General features: G+C 37.6%; 1 protein-coding gene across 1 annotated transcript in view; it reads right to left on the reverse strand.

Moving 5' to 3' along the window:
• Axn (protein axin) overlaps positions 1-21027 on the reverse strand; it is a 228954-nt gene that overhangs the window by 130539 nt on the left and 77388 nt on the right. The window contains exon 4 of the mRNA XM_090377779.1: positions 279-387. Within this exon, the coding sequence (XP_090233905.1) occupies positions 279-387 (109 nt within the window). The remainder of the gene's footprint in view (positions 1-278; positions 388-21027) is intronic.

The following is a 21027-nucleotide window of genomic DNA, read 5'->3' on the forward strand; positions in this document are numbered from 1 at the left end:
CAAAAATCCTATTCAGATTGAAATAAGAACTGGTTACATGAAAAATCTGGATAATTATAATAGCAGCAAAGAAACATTGACTATTCCTGCAATTAAACATTTAAATAGTGAAATGACCAGAAAACAAAAAACTTCAAATAAATTTAAATCACATCAGTTAACATTTAAAAGGAAAAAAATCAATTTCTCTCCATTCCACTAGGAATTAATATGTAATTTGAAAACTTTAAATCTTAAAAATCTAGTATAGTTATGGACTATTATGTAACTACACTTACTGGTATAAAATTATGATGAAGCAGAGGGTCTTCATTTATAGGGACATTCTTTTTTGTTGCACGTCGCTTTTGGCAGTATTTTTTCGAGCCAACAGTTGGACCACAATCTCTAAAAATATTAAAATAATGTGAAATCCTAATTTATATGTAACAATAATACAAAATAGCTCTTAATTAGTTAGCAATAATGTGGTTTTACACTGCATTGCAGTTTTAATTTTTAAAGGATTTAGAAAGCAGACCAATGAAAGAAAACTATATGCTCACTCATGCTGTCACATCTCTTCTGTTGGGGTATGCCCACACAAAGCGCAAAAATTTGTAATGAAATGAAATATACTATAATTGATCATATTAATAATTGTAGTAGACTAGACTGTCAAAATAACGGCACATTGAGTTCGGATGTAGACATACATACATACAGAGCAGATGACTGCTCTGCCGTGCCGAAAAAAGAAAACAGCAAGTCATGTGATTACTGTATTTGTTCTCGGTTCGCCATTTTCAAAGTGAATTCTGTACTAATATCATGGATTATACTGCTGTTTTACGTTTATTTTAAATTAAAAAGCCCTCACATTAGAGATCTCCTAAATTTAATTAAACCTCACACAGAGAAGAAGAACAACATTAAACTTAGTGACAAACTTGATATAATCCAAACTATTACATGAGGGTCACCCGGAATGTTAATTCATATACCATTACATATGAATATTAATTCATATACAATATGTGTATTGTGCCTGTAAATTGAGTGCATTCTTTGCTCGATTTACCTGTTTTGCTGGATGAAAAACCTCAGTTTCTTGGGGGAAGGGGGGGACCTGGACCTTGCTATCTATGCCCAAGGCCCACTAACAATGCGACACAGTGAAAAAAGCCTATAAAAGTTGATTGCATCATCAACGGCATTCGAATCCAGGTCTTTTCCATCCAGTATGAGGAGGACAGTGATAATACCACTGTGCTACCCGTGCAGACTAAACTTGAGATAATAAAAAAAACAGAACAGGGCGTAAGCAGAAGTGTATTAATGGCAGAATATAACATTGGATTGTCAGCATGTTTATGTTTCTTATGTGCAGTTAATAAAATTGCATTCTTAATATCTCTATTTCTTATTTAGCCTCATTATTTCTGCATCAAATATATTAAAAATAAAACTTTCTAGATAGCAGAAAAACCAAAATAACTCACCATGAATCCCCCAAAGGTGCTGTTATTCTGAAAGTCTACTGTAATTTAGTTTAAAAAAAAAAAACGTTATGTTTTGATTTAGTAGCTTACACCCAAGGATATCAATAGAGATCTTTTACAATTTTTCTCCCCAGCTAATATTGCTATTACAGGTGATCCCCACTTAATGCTGATAATTCATTGTGGAAAAACAAAGCGCTAGGTGAGTCATGTATTCCCATAAGGTAACATATGTATTTGTGAGTTGCAGTCTGTGCCATAGGATATTTCCTGATCAATAATAAATGGTAGTGAAAAGATGCCCAAATATCGGTCAAATATTTGATATTCAAAAATTTATACGTATAAAATATTCTGCATGATATATAACATCACATACATATATATGTGGTAAGTAACTACATAACGTATTAAAATTAAACTTAAAATGCAATAAAATCATGAATTTAATTGATGAATTTAATCATGAAAATGTGTCGATTTTGGGTTATACTTTGGCACTCTTCCTGGTAACCCAAAAGGGGTTTTAATTTAAAATCCCCCACAGAATTACCACCCAACAAGTCAACTGATCATTCACTGCTTTCAAACCTGGCATTTGTTTTTCTTATTTCGATATAAAACTTCATTTAGGCATTCGTTTCCAAAAAAGTCCTGCTTCATCTATGTTAAAAACTTGTTGAGAAGTTAACACATACACACCCCTCTTCAGTAATTTTAACAAGTTCTTTCTTTAAAGTTTTGCACCTTCTCAATCTGCACTTGCGGCTTCAACCTGGATTTTAAATCTATCGAACCTGGCCTTACTAGCTTTAAATGGTTCCATTTTTTTCCACTTTTTTAGGTGAGCTTTCTTCAGATCATCATATAGGCTAATCGCTTTTTCTTTAATAATATTTAACTTAATGGAATTCTGCGTTGGATATTATCTTCAATAAAATTATTTAGAAGTCTCGCTATTTCAATCATAATAGCCGGCCTAGCCCTAGTTGCTTGCAGTGGAACAGCTGTCTTTCTCACTACTAAAATTAATTGTTTATTTTTTATGACTTTCTTACAATTAAACCTGCTAGCCCTAAATTATTGCACATATCCACTTGGTGACAGGAATCGATTCCCTTCAAAACGTCTAATTTAATTTTCAAATTCAGTCTTTTTCTTACCTTTGTAGTCTTCATACCACGTCCAGACACTGATGCTTTTTCATTCTTATCTGCCATTATTAACTCTTTGAAAATGTAACTATGTTGCCTTAATTATGATACAATGTTCGAGTAAACTGTCCGTTATGGATGATGTCTACTGTACTGAGTAAAGACTAGACTTCGGATAAACGTATATAACACAAATACTATAAGCAATATACGTGATCATTTTTTAAAACGTTGATCTCAGAACTACGTAACAAGTCACTGTACTGCATTTAAATTAGCAAGGGAGAAATTTCACTGAGCGTGGAAAATTTTCTCAAGTCTGCATGGGAAACGTTTTAATGCTGTTTTCAGTAAACATGCCACAAATGCAATCTGTACGCTGGTAAAAGAGTGTATAGAGAGTTGTGACAGTATTACAGAGAGATACGGGTTATAATATAAGAACAGCGGTTATAGCGAATCAGCATAAAGCAGAACCACATTATAATGAGGGCTTGCTGTACATTTATAATGTAGATGGCAGTATTAGCTAAATACCTTCCCAAAATAAATTATTTTATTTTGGGATTAAGGTATTTAGCTAATACTGCTATTTAGCTTATCATCAGCCATTTTCAATCCACTGCAGGATGAAGGCCTCTCCAGCAACTTTCCAGTTCCTTCTGTTTTGAGCACTGGCCATCCATTTACTACCCAAAAACTCATGAATTTCATCTATCCATCTCTGCCTTTGTCTTCCAGGTTTTCTTCTAGCTCCTCTTGGGTACCATTCTGTTATTTTCTTAGTCCATCTGTCAATCATGTCTTCGAGCTATGTGTCCTGCCCAGGACCATTTTAGTTCTTTAGTTTTGATAAGAATGTCCTTTACTTGAGTTTGCTGCCCAATCCATGTGTTTCTCTTCTTATCTAACAGTCTGATTCCCAACATAATTCGTTCCATTCTTCACTGTGTAGTTCTCAGCTTCTCTTCCATTCTTTTGGTGAGTGCCCAAGTTTCACTTCCATAAGTCATGGTGGGGAGTATACATTGGTTCGTTATTTTTGGTTCAGTATGTGACTATATTTCCTGAATGCTATCCATCCAAAATTTATTCTTCTCTTGACTTCTAGCCATTTATCATTATTACAGCTAATAACTTGCCCCAGATAAGTATATGACTCCACCTTTTCAATTACTGCTCCTTCAATCATTATTTCCCTTTCTGTGGCATACTTGTTCATCATTACTTTTGTTTTAGCCATATTCATCTTTAGTCCAAAATCCTTACTAACTCTGCATAGCTGATTAAGATTTTCCTCTAATTCTTTGGGATTGTGGCTTATGACCACAATGTTATCTGCAAATCGTAAATAGTTTAGGTACTCTCCGTTCACACTGACTCCTTTCTGCAACCAGTCTAATCTTCTGAAAGCTTCCTCAAGGGCAGCAGTAAACAGCTTCAGAGATATTGTGTCTCCTTGTTGAACTCCTTTCTCGGTTTTAAATTTCCTACTGTCTTTGTCTAGTCTAATAAAGGAGGTAGCATTCTCATATATTTTCATCAAAATCATAATATATGGGGTATCTATGCCTTGTCTTTCCAGTGCCCAAAACATTGCCTTATGCTGTATGGAGTCAAATGCCTTTTCATAATACACAAATGCCAGGCATAATGGTGTTTTATATTCATTTGCTTTCTCCATTAGCTGTAATATTACGTGAAGGTGATCCATAGTTGAGAATCCTGTCCTAAAGCCAGCTTGCTCTTTCGGTTTATTCTCATCAAGTATTCTTTCTAATCTGTTAGTAATGACCCTTGTGAACAACTTGTAGATGTGGGATAACAAGCTAATTGGTCTATAATTTACAATTTCTGATTTATCTCCTTTCTTATGCAGCAAAATTATGATTGCATTATTCCACTGCTTAGGCGTCACACCTTTTCTAATGCACTTTGTGAAGAGCCTTGCCAGTTTTTGCGTTATGTCTCTTCCTCCCAATTTTAACAACTCTACAGTAACTTCATCTTCCCCCGGGGCTTTCTGATTCTTCATTTTCTTCAATGCATGTTCTACCTCATCAGGTATGTTGTATATGTTGCTAATTAGCAATCCATCTTCCCCACTGCTTCCCCTCACTCCTTGTATAATTCTCTATAGTAGTCTTCTGCTATTTGAATTATGCCTTCTCTGCTGTTTATAAGTACACCATCACTATTCTTCAGTTTCAATACCATTTGTCTTTCTGTATTACTGCTCATGGCTGCTGATTTAAATCCTTTGTTTTCCCTTAATGCTTGTTCTACTTTTCTTGTGTTAAATCTTCTTATGTCCTCTCTGAGCCTCTTTCTAATGGCTTTGCATAACCCAGTATGCTCAATTTTTTCCTTGTCAGTGTTTATCCTGCTCTTCATTTTTCGCCTTCGGTTCATCATAAGTGTTTCTTGACTAATTTTTTATTCTTTGGATTTCTTTTTCCCTATAGGTTTCTTCGGCTTTATCACTTTCATAAAGTTGTAATATTCCTCGTCGATATCTTGGTCCTGAGCAGTTTGCAGAAGCTCAAACTTGTTCTTAAGTTCAGTACATACTGCTTTTTCTCCTCTTCTGTTATCTCAGACCTTTGTATTATTTACTCGAGTCAATTTTTTCCTTTCCTTTCCTACATCTATATCAAGTGCACATCTTAGCATTCTGTGATCACTTCCAACATTTACCTTATTCAGGACGATAACATCATTCACAATATATGTTCTATTAGTGAGGATGAAGTCGATTTCATTAATTGTTAATCCATTTGGACTCTTCTATGTCCACTTTCTGTTCACCCTTTTCTTGAAAAAGATGTTCATTACAGACAATCCTTGAGATTCTGCGAATTCCATAAGTCTTTCACCTCTTTCATTTCTTTCACCAATTCCAAAATTTCCTATAGTTCCCTTTTCTGCGCTGTTTTGTCTTTTTCCAATCTTAGCATTGAAATCCCCCTTAATAATAGTGTAGTGGGTTTTCTGCTCATCTAGAAGACTCTCAACTTCAGTGTACATTTCTTTAACCTCTTCATCATCATGGCTTGATGTTGGTGCACAAATCATTGTAACCTTTAGCTTGTACCTCTTAGAAATCTTGAGTATTAGTCTTGACACCCTTGGTGATGTACTTCTGAATTCCAAAATGTTGTTTTTTAAATCTTTATGGACCAGAAACCCAACTCCACCTTCACTCCTTTCACTGTTTCCATTGGTGTACAGCAGATTTCAACTTGATAAAATTATAAGTGATTCATTTCTTCTTCTTGTTTCAGCCAAACCGATGATATTCCAATTCACATTTTCTAATTCCTTTTCCAGCTCTAATATCCTGTTTTCCCCAATGAGCGATCTTACATTGTAACAGGCCAAGTTCAGTTTCCGTGCATGGCAGCCTGGTCATACCCAGAGATTCTTAGCACCCTCTGCTTCCACTCTGATCCTCTTGCTGCCGTAAGAAGGGGATTGAAAGCCGCTGGGGACTGAGGGCCATTTGTTTTGTCGTGCTCTCATATGCTGGATGGTTTGGTCTTTTCCTCTTCACGCTGACCAGGCGTCTTGAAGAGAACCACTGTACACGTGCATTGCTACCTAAGTGATGTAACAGGGCTTAGCATCGAGAAGGTGTGCATAATTTAAGTAAACCGTACAATACGTTCTGAAAGGCCCGGATAGTAAGGAATGTATGCAGTAGCCACAGGGGCAGGCAACTCCCTACGATTGGACTCAGCCCTATGAATATATTTGTCCAAGACCCTCTGGGGGTATCCACATTTCCTGAGGTCTGCCGTGACTTTGCAAATTTCTATTTCCTTTTCTTCAGTGGGTAACTACAGTGGGTCCCCACCCTATTCAACAATGCCCTGGCTACACTGTTCTTATGATGACAAGCCTGTGCTGAGCTATAATGAACAAATTAGCCACGGCACATAGGCTAGAGATCGTTGTTTTTAATCTAGATCCATCTCTGCTCACCAAGACATCCAGAAACAGGAGGGACCCAGCTTCTTCCACCTCCGAGATAAATTGTATAAATGTGGAAAAGCTGTTGAGTAAATTGAGCACCTCATCTTCCTTTCCCTTTTTTAAAATAGTGACGGTATCATCCACATATCCCCTCCACTCGTGCATGGGGAAATCCAACTGATGAAAAACCGTAGTTTCCAGTTCCTCCATTGCCAAATTGGCCACAATGGCACTGATGGGGGAACCCATGGCCGTGCCATGGACCTGCTTATACATAACTTTTTGAAACACCATGGTAGTGCTTGCGAGGCAAAATTCAACACCTTTACAAATATCATCAATGCTTAGTGAAGATTTAGCACTAAAGCAATCATCCCGTTCCAAGGCCGATCTTACACAATGCACCCCATGTTCAATGGGGATACATGTGAACAAGGATACTACATCAAACGAAATCATGAGTTCATCTTCACCTATAGATTGGCTTCTTATAAAGTTCACAAATTCCTTGCTGTTCCTGATTACTAAACTGGAGCGTCCCACTATAGGAGAGATGACTCCAGCTAAAAATCCAGATAAAGCATAAGTGGGACTACCCACAAATGATACTATAGGTCTCAACGGAATGCCCACCTTGTGCGTCTTTGGGAGGCCATAAAACCGTATATCACTGTATATTATTTTGCCTTGGAACGGGATGATTGCTTTAGTGCTAGGTCTTCACTAAGCATTGATGATATTTGTAAAGGTGTTGAATTTTGCCTTGCAAGCACTACCATGGTGTTTCAAAAAGTTATGTATAAGCAGGTCCATGGCACGGCCATGGGTTCCCCCATCAGTGCCATTGTGGCCAATTTGGCAATGGAGGAACTGGAAACTACGGTTTTTCATCAGTTGGATTTCCCCATGCGCGAGTGGAGGAGATATGTGGACGATATATTCACTATTTTAAAAAAGGGAAAGGAAGATGAGGTGCTCAATTTACTCAACAGCTTTTCCACATTTATACAATTTACCTTGGAGGTGGAAGAAGCTGGGTCCCTCCTGTTTCTGGATGTCTTGGTGAGCAGAGATGGATCTAGATTAAAAACAACGATCTCTAGCCTATGTGCCGTGGCTAATTTGTTCATTATAGCTCAGCACAGGCTTGTCATCATAAGAACAGTGTAGCCAGGGCATTGTTGAATAGGGTGGGGACCCACTGTAGTTACCCACTGAAGAAAAGGAAATAGAAATTTGCAAAGTCACGGTAGACCTCAGGAAATGTGGATACCCCCAGAGGGTCCTGGACAAATATATTCATAGGGCTGAGTCCAATCGTAGGGAGTTGCCTGCCCCTGTGGCTACTGCATGCATTCCTTACTATCCGGGCCTTTCAGAACGTATTGTACGGGCATTGCAGGAGTGCCAGACTCGCTGTGTGAAACTTCCGGGTCGGAGGTTGCACACAGTGATATCCCAAGTTAAAGATCCCGTAGCCCAGGACCATACTAGCAATGTGGTCTACGAGATTAAGTGCCCGGATTGTGAGGAGTGTTATGTGGGGGGAACGGGCCGACGTTTAAAGGACCGTCTGGGGGAACACACAACCGCTATCAAGGCTGCTAACTATGTGAGGTCTGCTGTGGCAGAGCATTTCTGGGAAAAGCAGCATCGGATCTCCCCTGAAGACGCGGTCATTACTGACCGCGACCATGGATTTTGGGAACGCAAGTGGCTTGAGAGCTTGCGAATCTGTTCATCCAGTCACAACACTATTAATAGGGACAGGGGGATCCCTTTACACCCCGTTTGAGGCAGTTGTCCTCAGAAGGGATGACCATTTCTGTTTGACACGCTCCCGAGCCACTTCCGTTTCCGAAACGCACATGGAGAATGTAGATCATGTGTCTGATGATCACGTGCATGAGTGCCATGGACCTGCTACTTAAAGATGTGTCTTAGCACTAGTAGTATGCTGTTGAAGGAGACGGCAGTTCTCCGAAAGCTCCAGGTTTCATTGTTTTATCGCTTTTAACCCAGTTTATTTTAGCTAATTTTACTGCTTTTAACTATATTTTAAATTATATTGTAACTATAATTCAATCAGTGTTTTTATTTTCATCACATTTCACTGTATATTATTTTATTTTATAGTAAATTTTCAGTTCAATTTCTTGGCTGGTGTTTATCATTAATTATTATAGTATTGATGGCATATACCCTGCAGTTTTGAGGAAGAGTGTGAGGGAGTGCATTGAACCATTGAGGTTAATTATGAGGACATCTTTAGACTCAGGGGAGATTTCTTTGGATTAGAGAACTGCCAATGTATCATCAAAACATAAAACCAGTTCTAAGAGTGAAGCTGGCAACTACAGACCAGCAATTCTGACTTCAGTAGTAGGAAAAATCTTAGAGGTAGTGATTAAGGATGAATCCAGAGACACAAACAAACAAAACGCCTGACGTAGCCCAGTGGTCAGGAGCGCGAGTGCACAGCACGCGTTTCTTGAGTGGACCGGGGTTCAAGCCAGTGATTACTAAATACGATTTAGATAGATACAGCACCCTGAAGGACACAACATGGCTTTGTTAAGGGTAATCAAGCTTAGCTAACTTAGTAGGCTATTTTATCACAGTTACTCACGAGCTGGATTTAGGGAATAATTTTGACATAGTTTATTTGGATTTCAGCAAATTATTTGACTCAGTTCCTCATGAGAGGTTGCTGTATAAGCTTGAACACATTGGGATTACTGGTAAGATTCTAAGATGGATTGCTGGGTGGCTGTAGGCAGAGGGTTGAAATTAATGGATATTCTTCAGATTAGAGTAATGTCATGAGTGGTACAAGAACCGATTCTCAAGGGATCGGTTCTTGTACCACTGTTGTTCTCATTTTCATAAATGATATCGACAAAGGGATAGAAGGCATGATGTCAAAATTTGCAGATGATGTAAAGATTGGCAGAGTCGATGACTAGTGCCAAGCAGTGCACCTTCAGGATAACTTGAACAGACTTCAAAGATGGTCAGAGAAGTGGCAACTATATTTTAATGCTGCTAAGTGCAAGGTCTCATACTTAGGGAATAACAAACCATAAATAAATTATACACTTGTTGGGGCTGAATTAAAAACAGTGGAGGAAAGGGATGTAGGGTTACAATACGGGCAGATAAAGTTTTCTGGACAGCATAAACAGGCAGTCAGGAAAGTCCAAGGTGTCCTATGAATGACTTATCGAACACTATCCTGTAGAGATAGGGAGTTCTTAATCCCACTCTATAAAGCAATTTTAAAACCACATTTGGAATACTATGTTCACGTATGGGGACTTCATCTGAAAAAAAGACATTGAGCTTCTTGAAAGGATGCAAAAAAGGCAACTCCGAATGGCGAGATCAGCAGAAGGACGACGGTATGAGGAAAGACCCTGATTGAGGTTTATAAGGCTCTGAGAGTGATTAGTAAAATGTATAAAGGCAGAATTCTCACTGTTCTAAACAATTCCAGAACTAGGGGTCATAAATTCAAATTATAGGGCTTCGGGTGTAGAGTAGATTGTAGGAAGTTTTCTTTTAGACAGCAAGTTATTGTAACTGAGGCTGACAGTTTCAATAAATTCAAAACTCAACTGTATACTTACCTGTGTGAGGAGGGAAGCATATAATTTGTGTTTTCTTATCTACTTAGTTGGGTTTTTTTTTTTTTTTTTTTTTTTGCCAGTGCAGTAAAAGCCTGTGGCTTTCTTGCATTATATGGTGAATACTATTACTGTGAAATACTTTATTTCTATAAACCTACAGTGCTAGGCACCTTTGGAGAAGGCCTGATTGAAGCATTTAAGGCTTTAAAAAGTGAATAACTTAAAAGCTGATGGCATCCTTAACTCTTTCCTCAAATGACATGCATAAGGTGACAAATTTAAAAATTGAAGGTGGTTGCAGGACAGATGTGCAAAAATTTGCTTTCAACCAGAGGGTAGTTTGAATAAATTAAGAAAGAATTAGACAAATTACCTAGAGGAGATGGGCAAACGTGTCCTTTGGCTAACTCTATATGCTTGCTTCCTTGCATCATATGCCACTAAAAAAAAGTAAAGTGCAGCCATTATCAACCCACTGCAGGATGGAAACCTCCTCAACAATTCATGCTGAGGGAAGTGGACCATAATCTGCCACGCTGGTCCAGTGTGGGTTGGCAGATCGACCATATTCAGGGGCTTGAACCCCGGTTTATTCAAAGAGCGTGTGTTACTGCACTCCCACTCCTGACCACTCGGCTACAGAGGCCTAGCATATGCCACTACTAATACTAATTACTAGAAAATGCACCCCTCTTAATTTTTTGTCAAAAATTCCCCTGTGTTTTATGGTTCAAAGTACACATGGTGATGTCTATCTTTAGCCATGAGTAGAGACAGTACAGCTAATACATTCAGGTGACTTTCTTAAAAAAGTAGCTCTTTTACTGTCTGACCATTTCAGATCATACGTAAGAAAACAATAAAAAATAATAATAAATAAATAAATAAAAATAGCTGTTCAATTAAGCAGAATTAGTTGTAATTCCAAGAGGATTTTGTCAACCATCACTGGGCATCTCAATTAACAAACAAACCTTATAAAGTTCCATGGAGTAGCCAAACCATTGCATGCATACCGATGAAAACAAAAAAAAAAAGTAAAAATTATGCAGCTCATTTGAGAAACCAAAAATGAAGCTAAATGCAGGGTTTATATTCTATTTTTATTGTCAGAAATTATGACTTGGCATTCCTGAGACAAGAACCTATGGTTAGTATTAATCACCTTTTAGCGTTAATTTAGATTAGGATAGGTACAGAGCTGTTCAAGTGAGCAAGGATTGTATGATCAACATGTAGACAGCAATAACAATCTTCCGGCAATAAAAGGGCACATTTTTAGATTTATATGCATAGTTATTTCCTAGGTAACGTGCTATTTAAATAAGTAGGGGTGTTGCGAGCTCCCCACAACATTAATACTATAATCATGAAAATTTATTTGTTAATCTATTATTAAATTCATTTCACAAATGCAATTTTGTATTTTTATTTTTTTATTACAAGTGCTTAGCATAAAATTGCTTTTTGTAGTTGAGGGAGGAATATTGAGCAGGTGCAGATTATTGGGAAAGGGAGGCTATTGGTTTCAGGAACTTCCGGATTCCCAACCCCCTCCAGCTGCTGGTTAAATCAAATACTTTTATAACATATGTGGCACACTAGAGTTAAATGGTGATAATCCATGCTGTAAGATAATTATGCCAGAGGAATGGGAGAAGGGAACAGATGAAGGACAAGGATGAATAAAGTGACTGTTTCCCTGGATGTGCAAATGTGTAAAAAATTGTTGGAGTTAGTGAAACACCAGACTTAGAAGCTGCAAAGTCTTTCAAAAGATATAGAACCTACAATGAATTAAATGGCCTTCATATAATGATGAAGGCCATTTGACTGCTTAACTGAAGAGGATGAAGGCCATCTGATCACTTAACTGAAGAGAGTGAAAGATCAGACCATAATGTCTCAGCACTTGTGAATTTGTTTCAAATAGGAAACAAAATATTTTTTTTTTCAAAATTTTCCTCCTAAAATGTAGGTACATCTTATCATCCAGAAAATATGGTATACACATTGTAAAAATAAAATGTTAATCATAAAACAAATTACAGTGCAACCTCAACATAATGCACATCTTCATATGGCATTTTTGAACATACTAGGTGCACGGTGTTCCCCAAAACAAATTATGTAAAAAAGAAGTGTTCAAAGAACTTGAAATTTCATATTGGAAACTGGAAAAAGTGAATACTGTATATACTCATAACATATTTCCAAGAGGGGAAATTAGCTAAAAATTGGCTGCATATTTGTATATTTAGTATTCGTTGCAAAGTAATTTTTGTAAACAACAGGACTCATCAGAAATTAATTACTGAAAATGCCCAGTTTCTCCCCTCAGCTAGAGATGCAATAAAAGAGTATATCAGAGAATGCTAATTACTTTGCTCAGATTGTTGATACTGTCAGAGTACTTAGCATAGAAATGCTCCATTTGTCAACCAAATATTATGGATACATTATCTCAGCTTGATATTGTCAATAATAATACACTTAAAGCTTCTATGGAAAAAGGTTTTAAATTTAAGCCTATCTAAAAGAACATCTATAGAGATCTGTATCTCAGTCTCTTGAATTTTTGTAATAAGTTACTTACAAATATATCATACCTCATGAAGCTTTTCAAAATTGGATAAATACTGATTACCAAGACATCATAAAAGCAGTTTCTGAGGCTTATGATCACTACAACAATCCACATAAGCAAAACAGGAACTCCCCGACTTACGTAATACTCGACTTATGGAAATTCAACTTTGCATAAGTTTTTGCCAGCCGGTGCAAACTTAAAAAAATCGTGGAAACGTATTTTGCATTCTGTAAAATTAAATGAAGGTATCGTGAAAATATTGTAATGTGAACCCAAAAACACACTGGTTTTTTTTGTTAAATCGTTCCAAGACCTCGGAGGTTGAAATTTTCACTATATAACTAAGCTATTTATCACTAAAAGGTCAATTTTATAATGGAAATTGCACTACACTTTCATCGTTGTCATATGTTCTGTTATAAGAATCAATTTTGAATGCATTTGTGATATTTTTCTAAAATATATATTTCTGGAGGTCACTACCATAAAACAATAAAAACAATTTGCATTTTCCGGTTTACTGGGTTTTTCTGTTAGCGCAATCTATTATAAACAGGTAATAAACTCAATCTTATTGCATTTGCAACAATACCGATAACTGGAATTCTGTGGGATTTTACGTTACGGTATTATGGTGAAATGAGTTCCCCTTTACTGAAATCTTCAATCATATAAAAAACAGATAAATTTTCAGAATCTTCTCTTCATTCCTATTTACTTATTACAATGGTGAAAGGAAAGGGACCAACTTTCCCTTCGGCAGTGCTAGGAAATGAAACAAAATTGATTTAGAAATGAAGGTGATTAATTAAGAAGTACAAAGCAGGGCAAAGTTTGTCATTTATTGCATGGAATTAGGTCTCGCTGCTTCAACAGCGAATACTATTTTAAGGGATAGTGCACGTATTAAAGAACATGTTAAAGCATCAATGGTGATCACAAAACAGCATTTAGGTGCTAGATTGAAGATAGAAAAGCTATTAATAATATGGCTGGAAAATCAGATTCAGAAGTAAGCACCCCTGAGTCCAATGGCCATTCAAGGAAAAGCAAGAAGTATTTATGAAGATATTAAGGATAAGTACGGCGAACCCCAAGCAAGGTTCGTGGCAAGCAACAGGTGATTTAATAGGTTCAAGCATCGGCATGGTTTCCAAAACATTCAAGTATGCAGTGAAATTGCCGATTCTGCAGCTGCAGAGAAATTGTGATGTGTTGGAAAAAACCCCTTCTAAATCTCCACAGCCCTCAACTTCCACAACGGTTTGGTTATTAGCATTAGTGGAGGTATATGATGCAAGAAAGCAAGCTTATGCAGCATCAGCTAAAAAAAAAACCACTCCCAGTTTGTTTGAAATACCCGTCCAACTAAGCTTTAAATTTATTTAGGCTATCAACTTCCACAACAAGGGAGGGAAGTCTATTCCACCAACCAACTACCTGCTGGCTAAAGGCAAGTTTCCGCACATCTATCCTACATCTATCTTTCCTCAATTTGAATTTATGTCCTCTCAGGTGATTATTCTGAGCAAGAGGAAGAATCCCATCGGCACTGAGCATACTCAAACCATTCACAGCTTTATACACCTCTATCAGATCACCTAGTCTCCAGACTCTGTAATTTGCAAAACTCAAGCCTTTCTTCTTAAGAGCAACCCTTTGTTCCATTCACTAATCTTGTTGCCCTTCTCTGTACTTGCAGCAGCTCTACATCCTTCTTGAAATGAGGGCCCCCAGACCTGTATACAGTACTCAAGGTGTGGCCTGACCACTGCCTTATACAATGGAATAATCACCTCCTTATCCCTGCTAGAAAAATTCCTGTATATCATTGATAAGACATCATGAGCTACTCTTGCAGCCCGTCTGCACTGCTCAGAGATCTTCATAACTACTTGCAAAATTATCCCAAGGTCTCCTTTTTCATTCTCTACCACTGTCAGTGTAGTACCACAGAGTTGATATGTTGCTCTGGGGTTGCTGTTTCCCATATGTAGTACTTTACATTTGTCAATGTTAAACTTCATTTGCCACCTCTCAGTCCATCTGCTCAACCTTTCCAGATCCTCTTGCAGCAGCATAGCATCAGTAGTGTCCTCAACAACCCTGCCAACCTTTGTATCATCAGCAAACTTGGACATTAAGCTTGATATACCATCATCAATATACTTTTATAAATACAGAAAACAGCAATGGACCCAACACTGAACCCTGAGGGACTCCACTAATAACATTAGTCCATGATGAGCAGTGTCCACTGATTACCACTCTCTGTCTTCTCCCCCTCAACCATCCCTTTATCCATAGCAGCAATTTGCCTCCAATGCTACACTGCTCCAATTTGTTGCAGTAGTAGTAGTGGCATGTGATGATGCAAGAAAGCAAATGTATGAGCTTATGCAGCATCAGCCAACAAAAAAAAAAAATCACACCATTCCCTCCAAATGCCTGTCCAGTTCCTCCTTAAATTTATTCAACCTATCAACTTCCACAACAACAGATTGAAGTTTGTTCCAGCAATTAACCAACCGCTGGCTAAAGGCAAATTTCCGCACATCTATTCTACATCTGTCTTTTCTTAATTTGAATTTATGCCCCCTTGGTTCGTAATCTGAACAAGTGGAAGGATCCATCAGAATTCAGCGTGCTCAACCCATTCAAGGCCTTATATACCTCAATCAGATCACCGCGCAGGTGCCTAGTCTCCAGCCACTGCAATTTGCAGAACTTAAGCCTCTCTTGGTAAGAGGATTAATTCATTCCCCTCACCAATCTTGTTGCCCTTCTCTGTACACGCTCAAGTAAATCTACATCCTTCCTAAAATGAGGCCTCCAGACCTGTACGCAGTACTCAAGGCGTGGCCTGACCATTGCCTTATACAGAGGGATAATCACCTCCTTTTACCTGCTAGCAAAATTCCTATATATCATTGACAAAACCCCGTGGCCTGCCCTGGCAGCTCATCTGCATTGCTCGGAAAACTTCATATCTGCCTGCACAATTAGTCCCAGGTCTTTTTCATTTTCTACCACCTTAAGTGTAGTACCACACAGTTGGTATGTTTCTCTGGGGTTACTTCTACCCATATGCAGTACTTCGCATTTGTCAAGGTTAAACAAGGTGTTAGCTAAGTATGGCTAAAAAATTTCTCGTTCAGCAGAGCTGCAACTTGTAACACGTGGATTTGATACCCTCACTGATACTGATTTGATTGGATTTGATTGGATACTATGATGTAGTCACAAAAGAACTGGATGCAGGGAATAACTTTGATATTATATATTTGGATCTTAGAAAGGCTTTTGATACTGTTGCACATGGAAGACTGCTGCACAAATTGGAGCAGTGTGGCATTGGAGGCAAATTACTGCTATGGATAAGGGGATGGTTGAGTGGCAGAAGACAGAGAGTGGTAATCAATGGACACTGCTCAACGTGGACTAATGTTATTAGTGGAGTTCCTCAGGGTTCAGTGCTGGGTCCGTTGTTGTTTTCGGTGTTTATGAATGATACTGATGATGGTATATCAAGTTTAATGTCCAAGTTTGCAGATGATACAAAGGTTGGCAGGGTTGTTAAGGACACTACTGATGCTATGCTGCTGCAACAGGATCTGGAAAGGTTGAACAGATGGGCTGAGAGGTGGCAAATGAAGTTTAACATTGACAAATGTAAAGTACTACATATGGGAAACAGTAACCCCAGAGCAACGTATCAACTCTGCGGTACTACACTGACAGTGGTGGAGAATGAAAAGAACCTGGGGGTAATTGTGCAGGCAGATATGAAGTTCTCTGAGCAGTGCAGACGAGCTGCAAGAGTAGCTCATGGTGTCTTGTCAATGATATACAGGAATTTTTCTAGCAGGGATAAGGAGATGATTATTCCCTTGTATAAGGCAATGGTTAGGCCACATCTTGAGTAATGTATACAGGTCTGGAAGCCTCATTTCAAGAAGGATGTAGAGCTGCTGGAACGGGTACAGAGAAGGGCAACAAGATTAGGGAATGGAACAAAGGGTTGCTCTTACGAAGAAAGGCTTAAGTTTTGCAAATTACAGAGTCTGGAGACTAGGCACCGGCGAGGTGATCTGATAGAGGTGTATAAGGCTTTGAATGGTTTGAACATGCTCAATGCCAATGGGATTCTTCCTCTTGCTCAGAATAATCACCTCAGAGGGCATAAATTCAAATTGAGGAAGGACGGATGTCGGATAGATGTGCGGAAATTTGCCTTTGGCCAGCGGGTGGTTGGTTGGTGGAACCGACTTCCATCATTTGTTGTTGAAGTTGATAGCCTAAACAAATTTAAGGCTCAACTGGACAGGTATTTCGAATGAACGGAGGGGTGAAATGGGAGTGGTGTTTTTTTTTTTTTTTTTTTGTCTGATGCTGAATAAGCTTGCTTTCTTGCATCATATGCCTCTACTAATGCTAATGACAAATCATATACTAACAGTAATCCAAACATTATTTCTTTGCTTTTCGCTACAGGGATGGCATTCTTGTTTTGAATGTTCCAGTTGAACATATATATATATATATCAGAGCGAACTTATTATGAACAAAGAAAATACTGGTAATCAATATGCTAATTTTGCAGATTTAACCATTACATTAAATAGCCCTCCTCTTCATCATAGTTTAGAATTATCTGACAAAAGAAGTAAGTATTCCACATCAGGTTTACAGTGCCAATTTCTTCCCTAGTGGCAGAAATCTCAACAAATTTTTTTCCTTCCACAAATCACTTCCCCATGCCATAAATGACATACCCACCAATTTTCACAGCACTATTTCTATCCGCTTTGACACTAGGGTCTCCTGAATAGGGAAACTTATTTTATAACCACCCAGTATATACATAAATAAAGGAGAGTTCAAAAAATTCATATTCTAACCTATTTCTAGCAAATATGATTATGCAGAAATAAATCTGTTTAACAGATCCAAAGTTTTTTTTTTTTTTTTTTTCCCCAGGTAATTTTGTGAATTGAGGAGTAGAAAATATTTGAAAGGGAGAAAAAAACAATGGGCAGTGATAAAATTCCCATCTTTGAAAAGACTGTTCACGCTGATATGGTGCAGACATTGGGGATTACGGTTTGTGAATATTCACAACTTTTGAAGTGGTAGCTACGGTACATATATATAATAAAATAAATTTGCAGCCATTCTCAATCCACTACAAAATGGAAGCTTCCTCAACAAGTCATGTTGAAGGAATGGACCACATTCTGCCACACTGGTCTAGTGCAGGCTGGCAGATCGACCATATTTAGCAATCAGAGCTCTCTCTCTCTCTCTCTCTCTCTCTCTCTCTCTCTCTCTCTCTCTATATATATATATATAATTACAAGCATGTAAGATACCGAAGGTGTATAAAGTATAAGGATTAAGCGATGTACTCCAGTATACGGTGCACCCTTGTAACTGGCTGTGAGAATGAGGAGAAAGCAGTGATTGACAAGTTGTGACTCCGCCCACTGACTGCATCTCCCTCTTCGCTTCAGGTGGATGTCACTAGAGTGCTTAATGCAAAATTCATGACATATGGTTTCATTTGTATGCTAGTTTGTGGACTGTGCTGTTCGTTTGTTGGAGTTAATGTTCCATTGCTTCTTGGCACGTGGTTGTTTATTTAGTCCTGAGTTCCTGTGTTTATGAGATGAGTTTTATTTGTATTTCTGTATTATTTTCATGTATTCCTAGTATCGTGTTGGTTGAGTATTGTGTCGGTTGCATTCTTTTCAAAAAAAAAAAAAAATTCTATGTTGGCGTTTTGTGCTTATGAAAAGAGCAATTTTATTGTTCGTTGCACGTGTTGACTCTTGTTTCTGTTTAGCAAAAAAAAGGTTACGTTTTTATGCGACTTTGTTTGGGATTCAAACTAAAATTGGTTGGACAAAAAAAAATTATAACAGGCGTCATGTTTTTAATACTTTCATTTGTGTTTAGAAAAATGGTTATGTTATGTTTTTATGTGTACTTCGGGAGTTATTTAGCGAAAACTGGTCGTTTGCTGCATGTCATATTAGTTGGTTTCGTTTTGAGAAAAAAATTACTGTTTTTGTGTTAAATTTTCTTAATTTTAACCTTGACATGTTATGTTGCGTGAGATTGTCTTTTCGGAATAAACTGCATTTCATTTAGTTGCTGCTCCGAAAAAATTGCCGTATTGCCATTAATTTCGTTGTTTTTCAGCTCCGCAATACTGTTATGTCACGTGACATTCGCCACTGTAGTCGTCGAGAAGAAGAGGGGAACGCAGTGAGTGGGCAGAATTACAAACCGTACGTCACTGCTTTCTCCCTCTTCTTCTCAACGTCATTTTCTAAGGGGCACTGTGTTAAGAATAAAAGTATTCAATGTGAGACAAAAAGAAACAATAAAGGGAAAGCTGCCTTGAGTTGGTTTTATGCATTTATATCCTATAAATAAATAAATAATTAATCATAATGGTATTAAATTATATTAAAATAAAATAAATTCAAAGTAAAATAATGATGATGACATCAATTATTGCAGGTAGGTATGTTAACAAGGGCTAGCACCATTCAATACATCCAATCAATAATTAGCAAAAGCTATGTTTCTGTGACCAGGGACACTTTTTTTACCTTGAATTCATGCATCTTACTTTTCATTATTATATACTTAATAAATGATTATATATATATATATATATATATATATATATATATATATATATATATATATATATATATATATATATATATATATAAACATTAAAATTAGTAGAATCTGAACAAGACAAAATGGATATATAATAAAGCAAGGAAGAAATATCAGCAAACATCAGAGGTTGCTTAAGCATAATCCACTACACATAATCTATCCATTCTTTCTGTTTTACTTTACATACACTATACAGGGTGTCTCAAAAATATTGGTACAAACGTTTAGGGGAGGTAGGTAACATCTAAAGGAATGTGAATTGCAGAGGAACCCATAATCGGAAACGTCATGGGAAAGTAGTAGCAGAGGCACAAGAAGCAGAAATGACACAAGACAGTAATTAGTGGCAAACATTTATTTGACATAATATTAACAATGGAGTACGAGATGGATGCATTTCATGATGTTACAACAGATGCTCGAAGGTTCCACCATTAGACGCTATGCATGCGTGACACCGACACAGCATGGATTGGCGGACACAGTCGAACACACCTGGAGTTCCTTTGATAGTAGCAGCAGCACAGACGAGTATCGCCACAAGATCCATTTCCATCTCCACAGGCGATAGATTTGAGGGCCCACAGAAAGAAATCAAGGCTCGATAAATCAGGTGAGTATGGGGGCAAGGCAACGGGTTCACCACGGCCAAAATGCCAGTTCAAATGGTCACGAACACACCTTCCATAATGGGCAGGCACTCCGTCATGTTGAAACCAAATGTTGTGTCTCACATTTGCTGGAACATCATCAAGTAACACTGGTAGAACTTGTTCAAGAAAGATCTGATATTTAGCGGAGTTCATGCAGGATGGGCCGACAGGTATGGGCTGACTAAGCAGTCACAGACCATATTTTAGGAACGTTCTTACCTCTTCTTCTTTATCCTCCCCCCATATATTTTTCTGTTATTGTTATTTTTGTTATTTTATTTGGTTGAGTTCTTTTTCACTCTATTGGTTTGCCATTCTGCTGGTAAATATCCTATTTTAGCTTATTATAAGCAACATGTAGTGGATTGAGCTTTTCTGCTGCCACTGATGTTGGCTTTTCTACTATTTTTTCTTATTTATTTTAATATATACAGCAAACCCCCGCTATTCGCGGGGGTTACGTTCCTGAGAAATGTCACGAATACCGAAAACGCGAATACTGAGTTATGGCTCCCATAGTAATAAAGGGGTTCCGTTCCAAAGTATGAAATATATAAGAAAAACTAGTCTAAATTTTTTTCTATGTATGTATTATATGTACCTTCAAAATATGACTATGTACATAGACAGTACATAGTGAAATGCAAGCATATGGCATCGAAATGAAAATAAGAAACAATTTAATATTAAATGTAATATGCCTTTGCTAGCAAAAAAACTTATCCCGCCAGTGCTATCACCAGTTTCGCTCAAGTGTTGATAAAGGAGTTTTGCCTTTTCACGAATGATGAGTGAACTTAACGGAATTTTATTTTGAGTTCGGTCTTCTATCCACATGTTTAAAGC

Source organism: Mastigoproctus giganteus, chromosome 7 (genome assembly GCF_048544385.1).
Source record: "Mastigoproctus giganteus isolate SK-2022 chromosome 7, ASM4854438v1, whole genome shotgun sequence".
NCBI classification, from domain to species: domain Eukaryota; kingdom Metazoa; phylum Arthropoda; class Arachnida; order Uropygi; family Thelyphonidae; genus Mastigoproctus; species Mastigoproctus giganteus.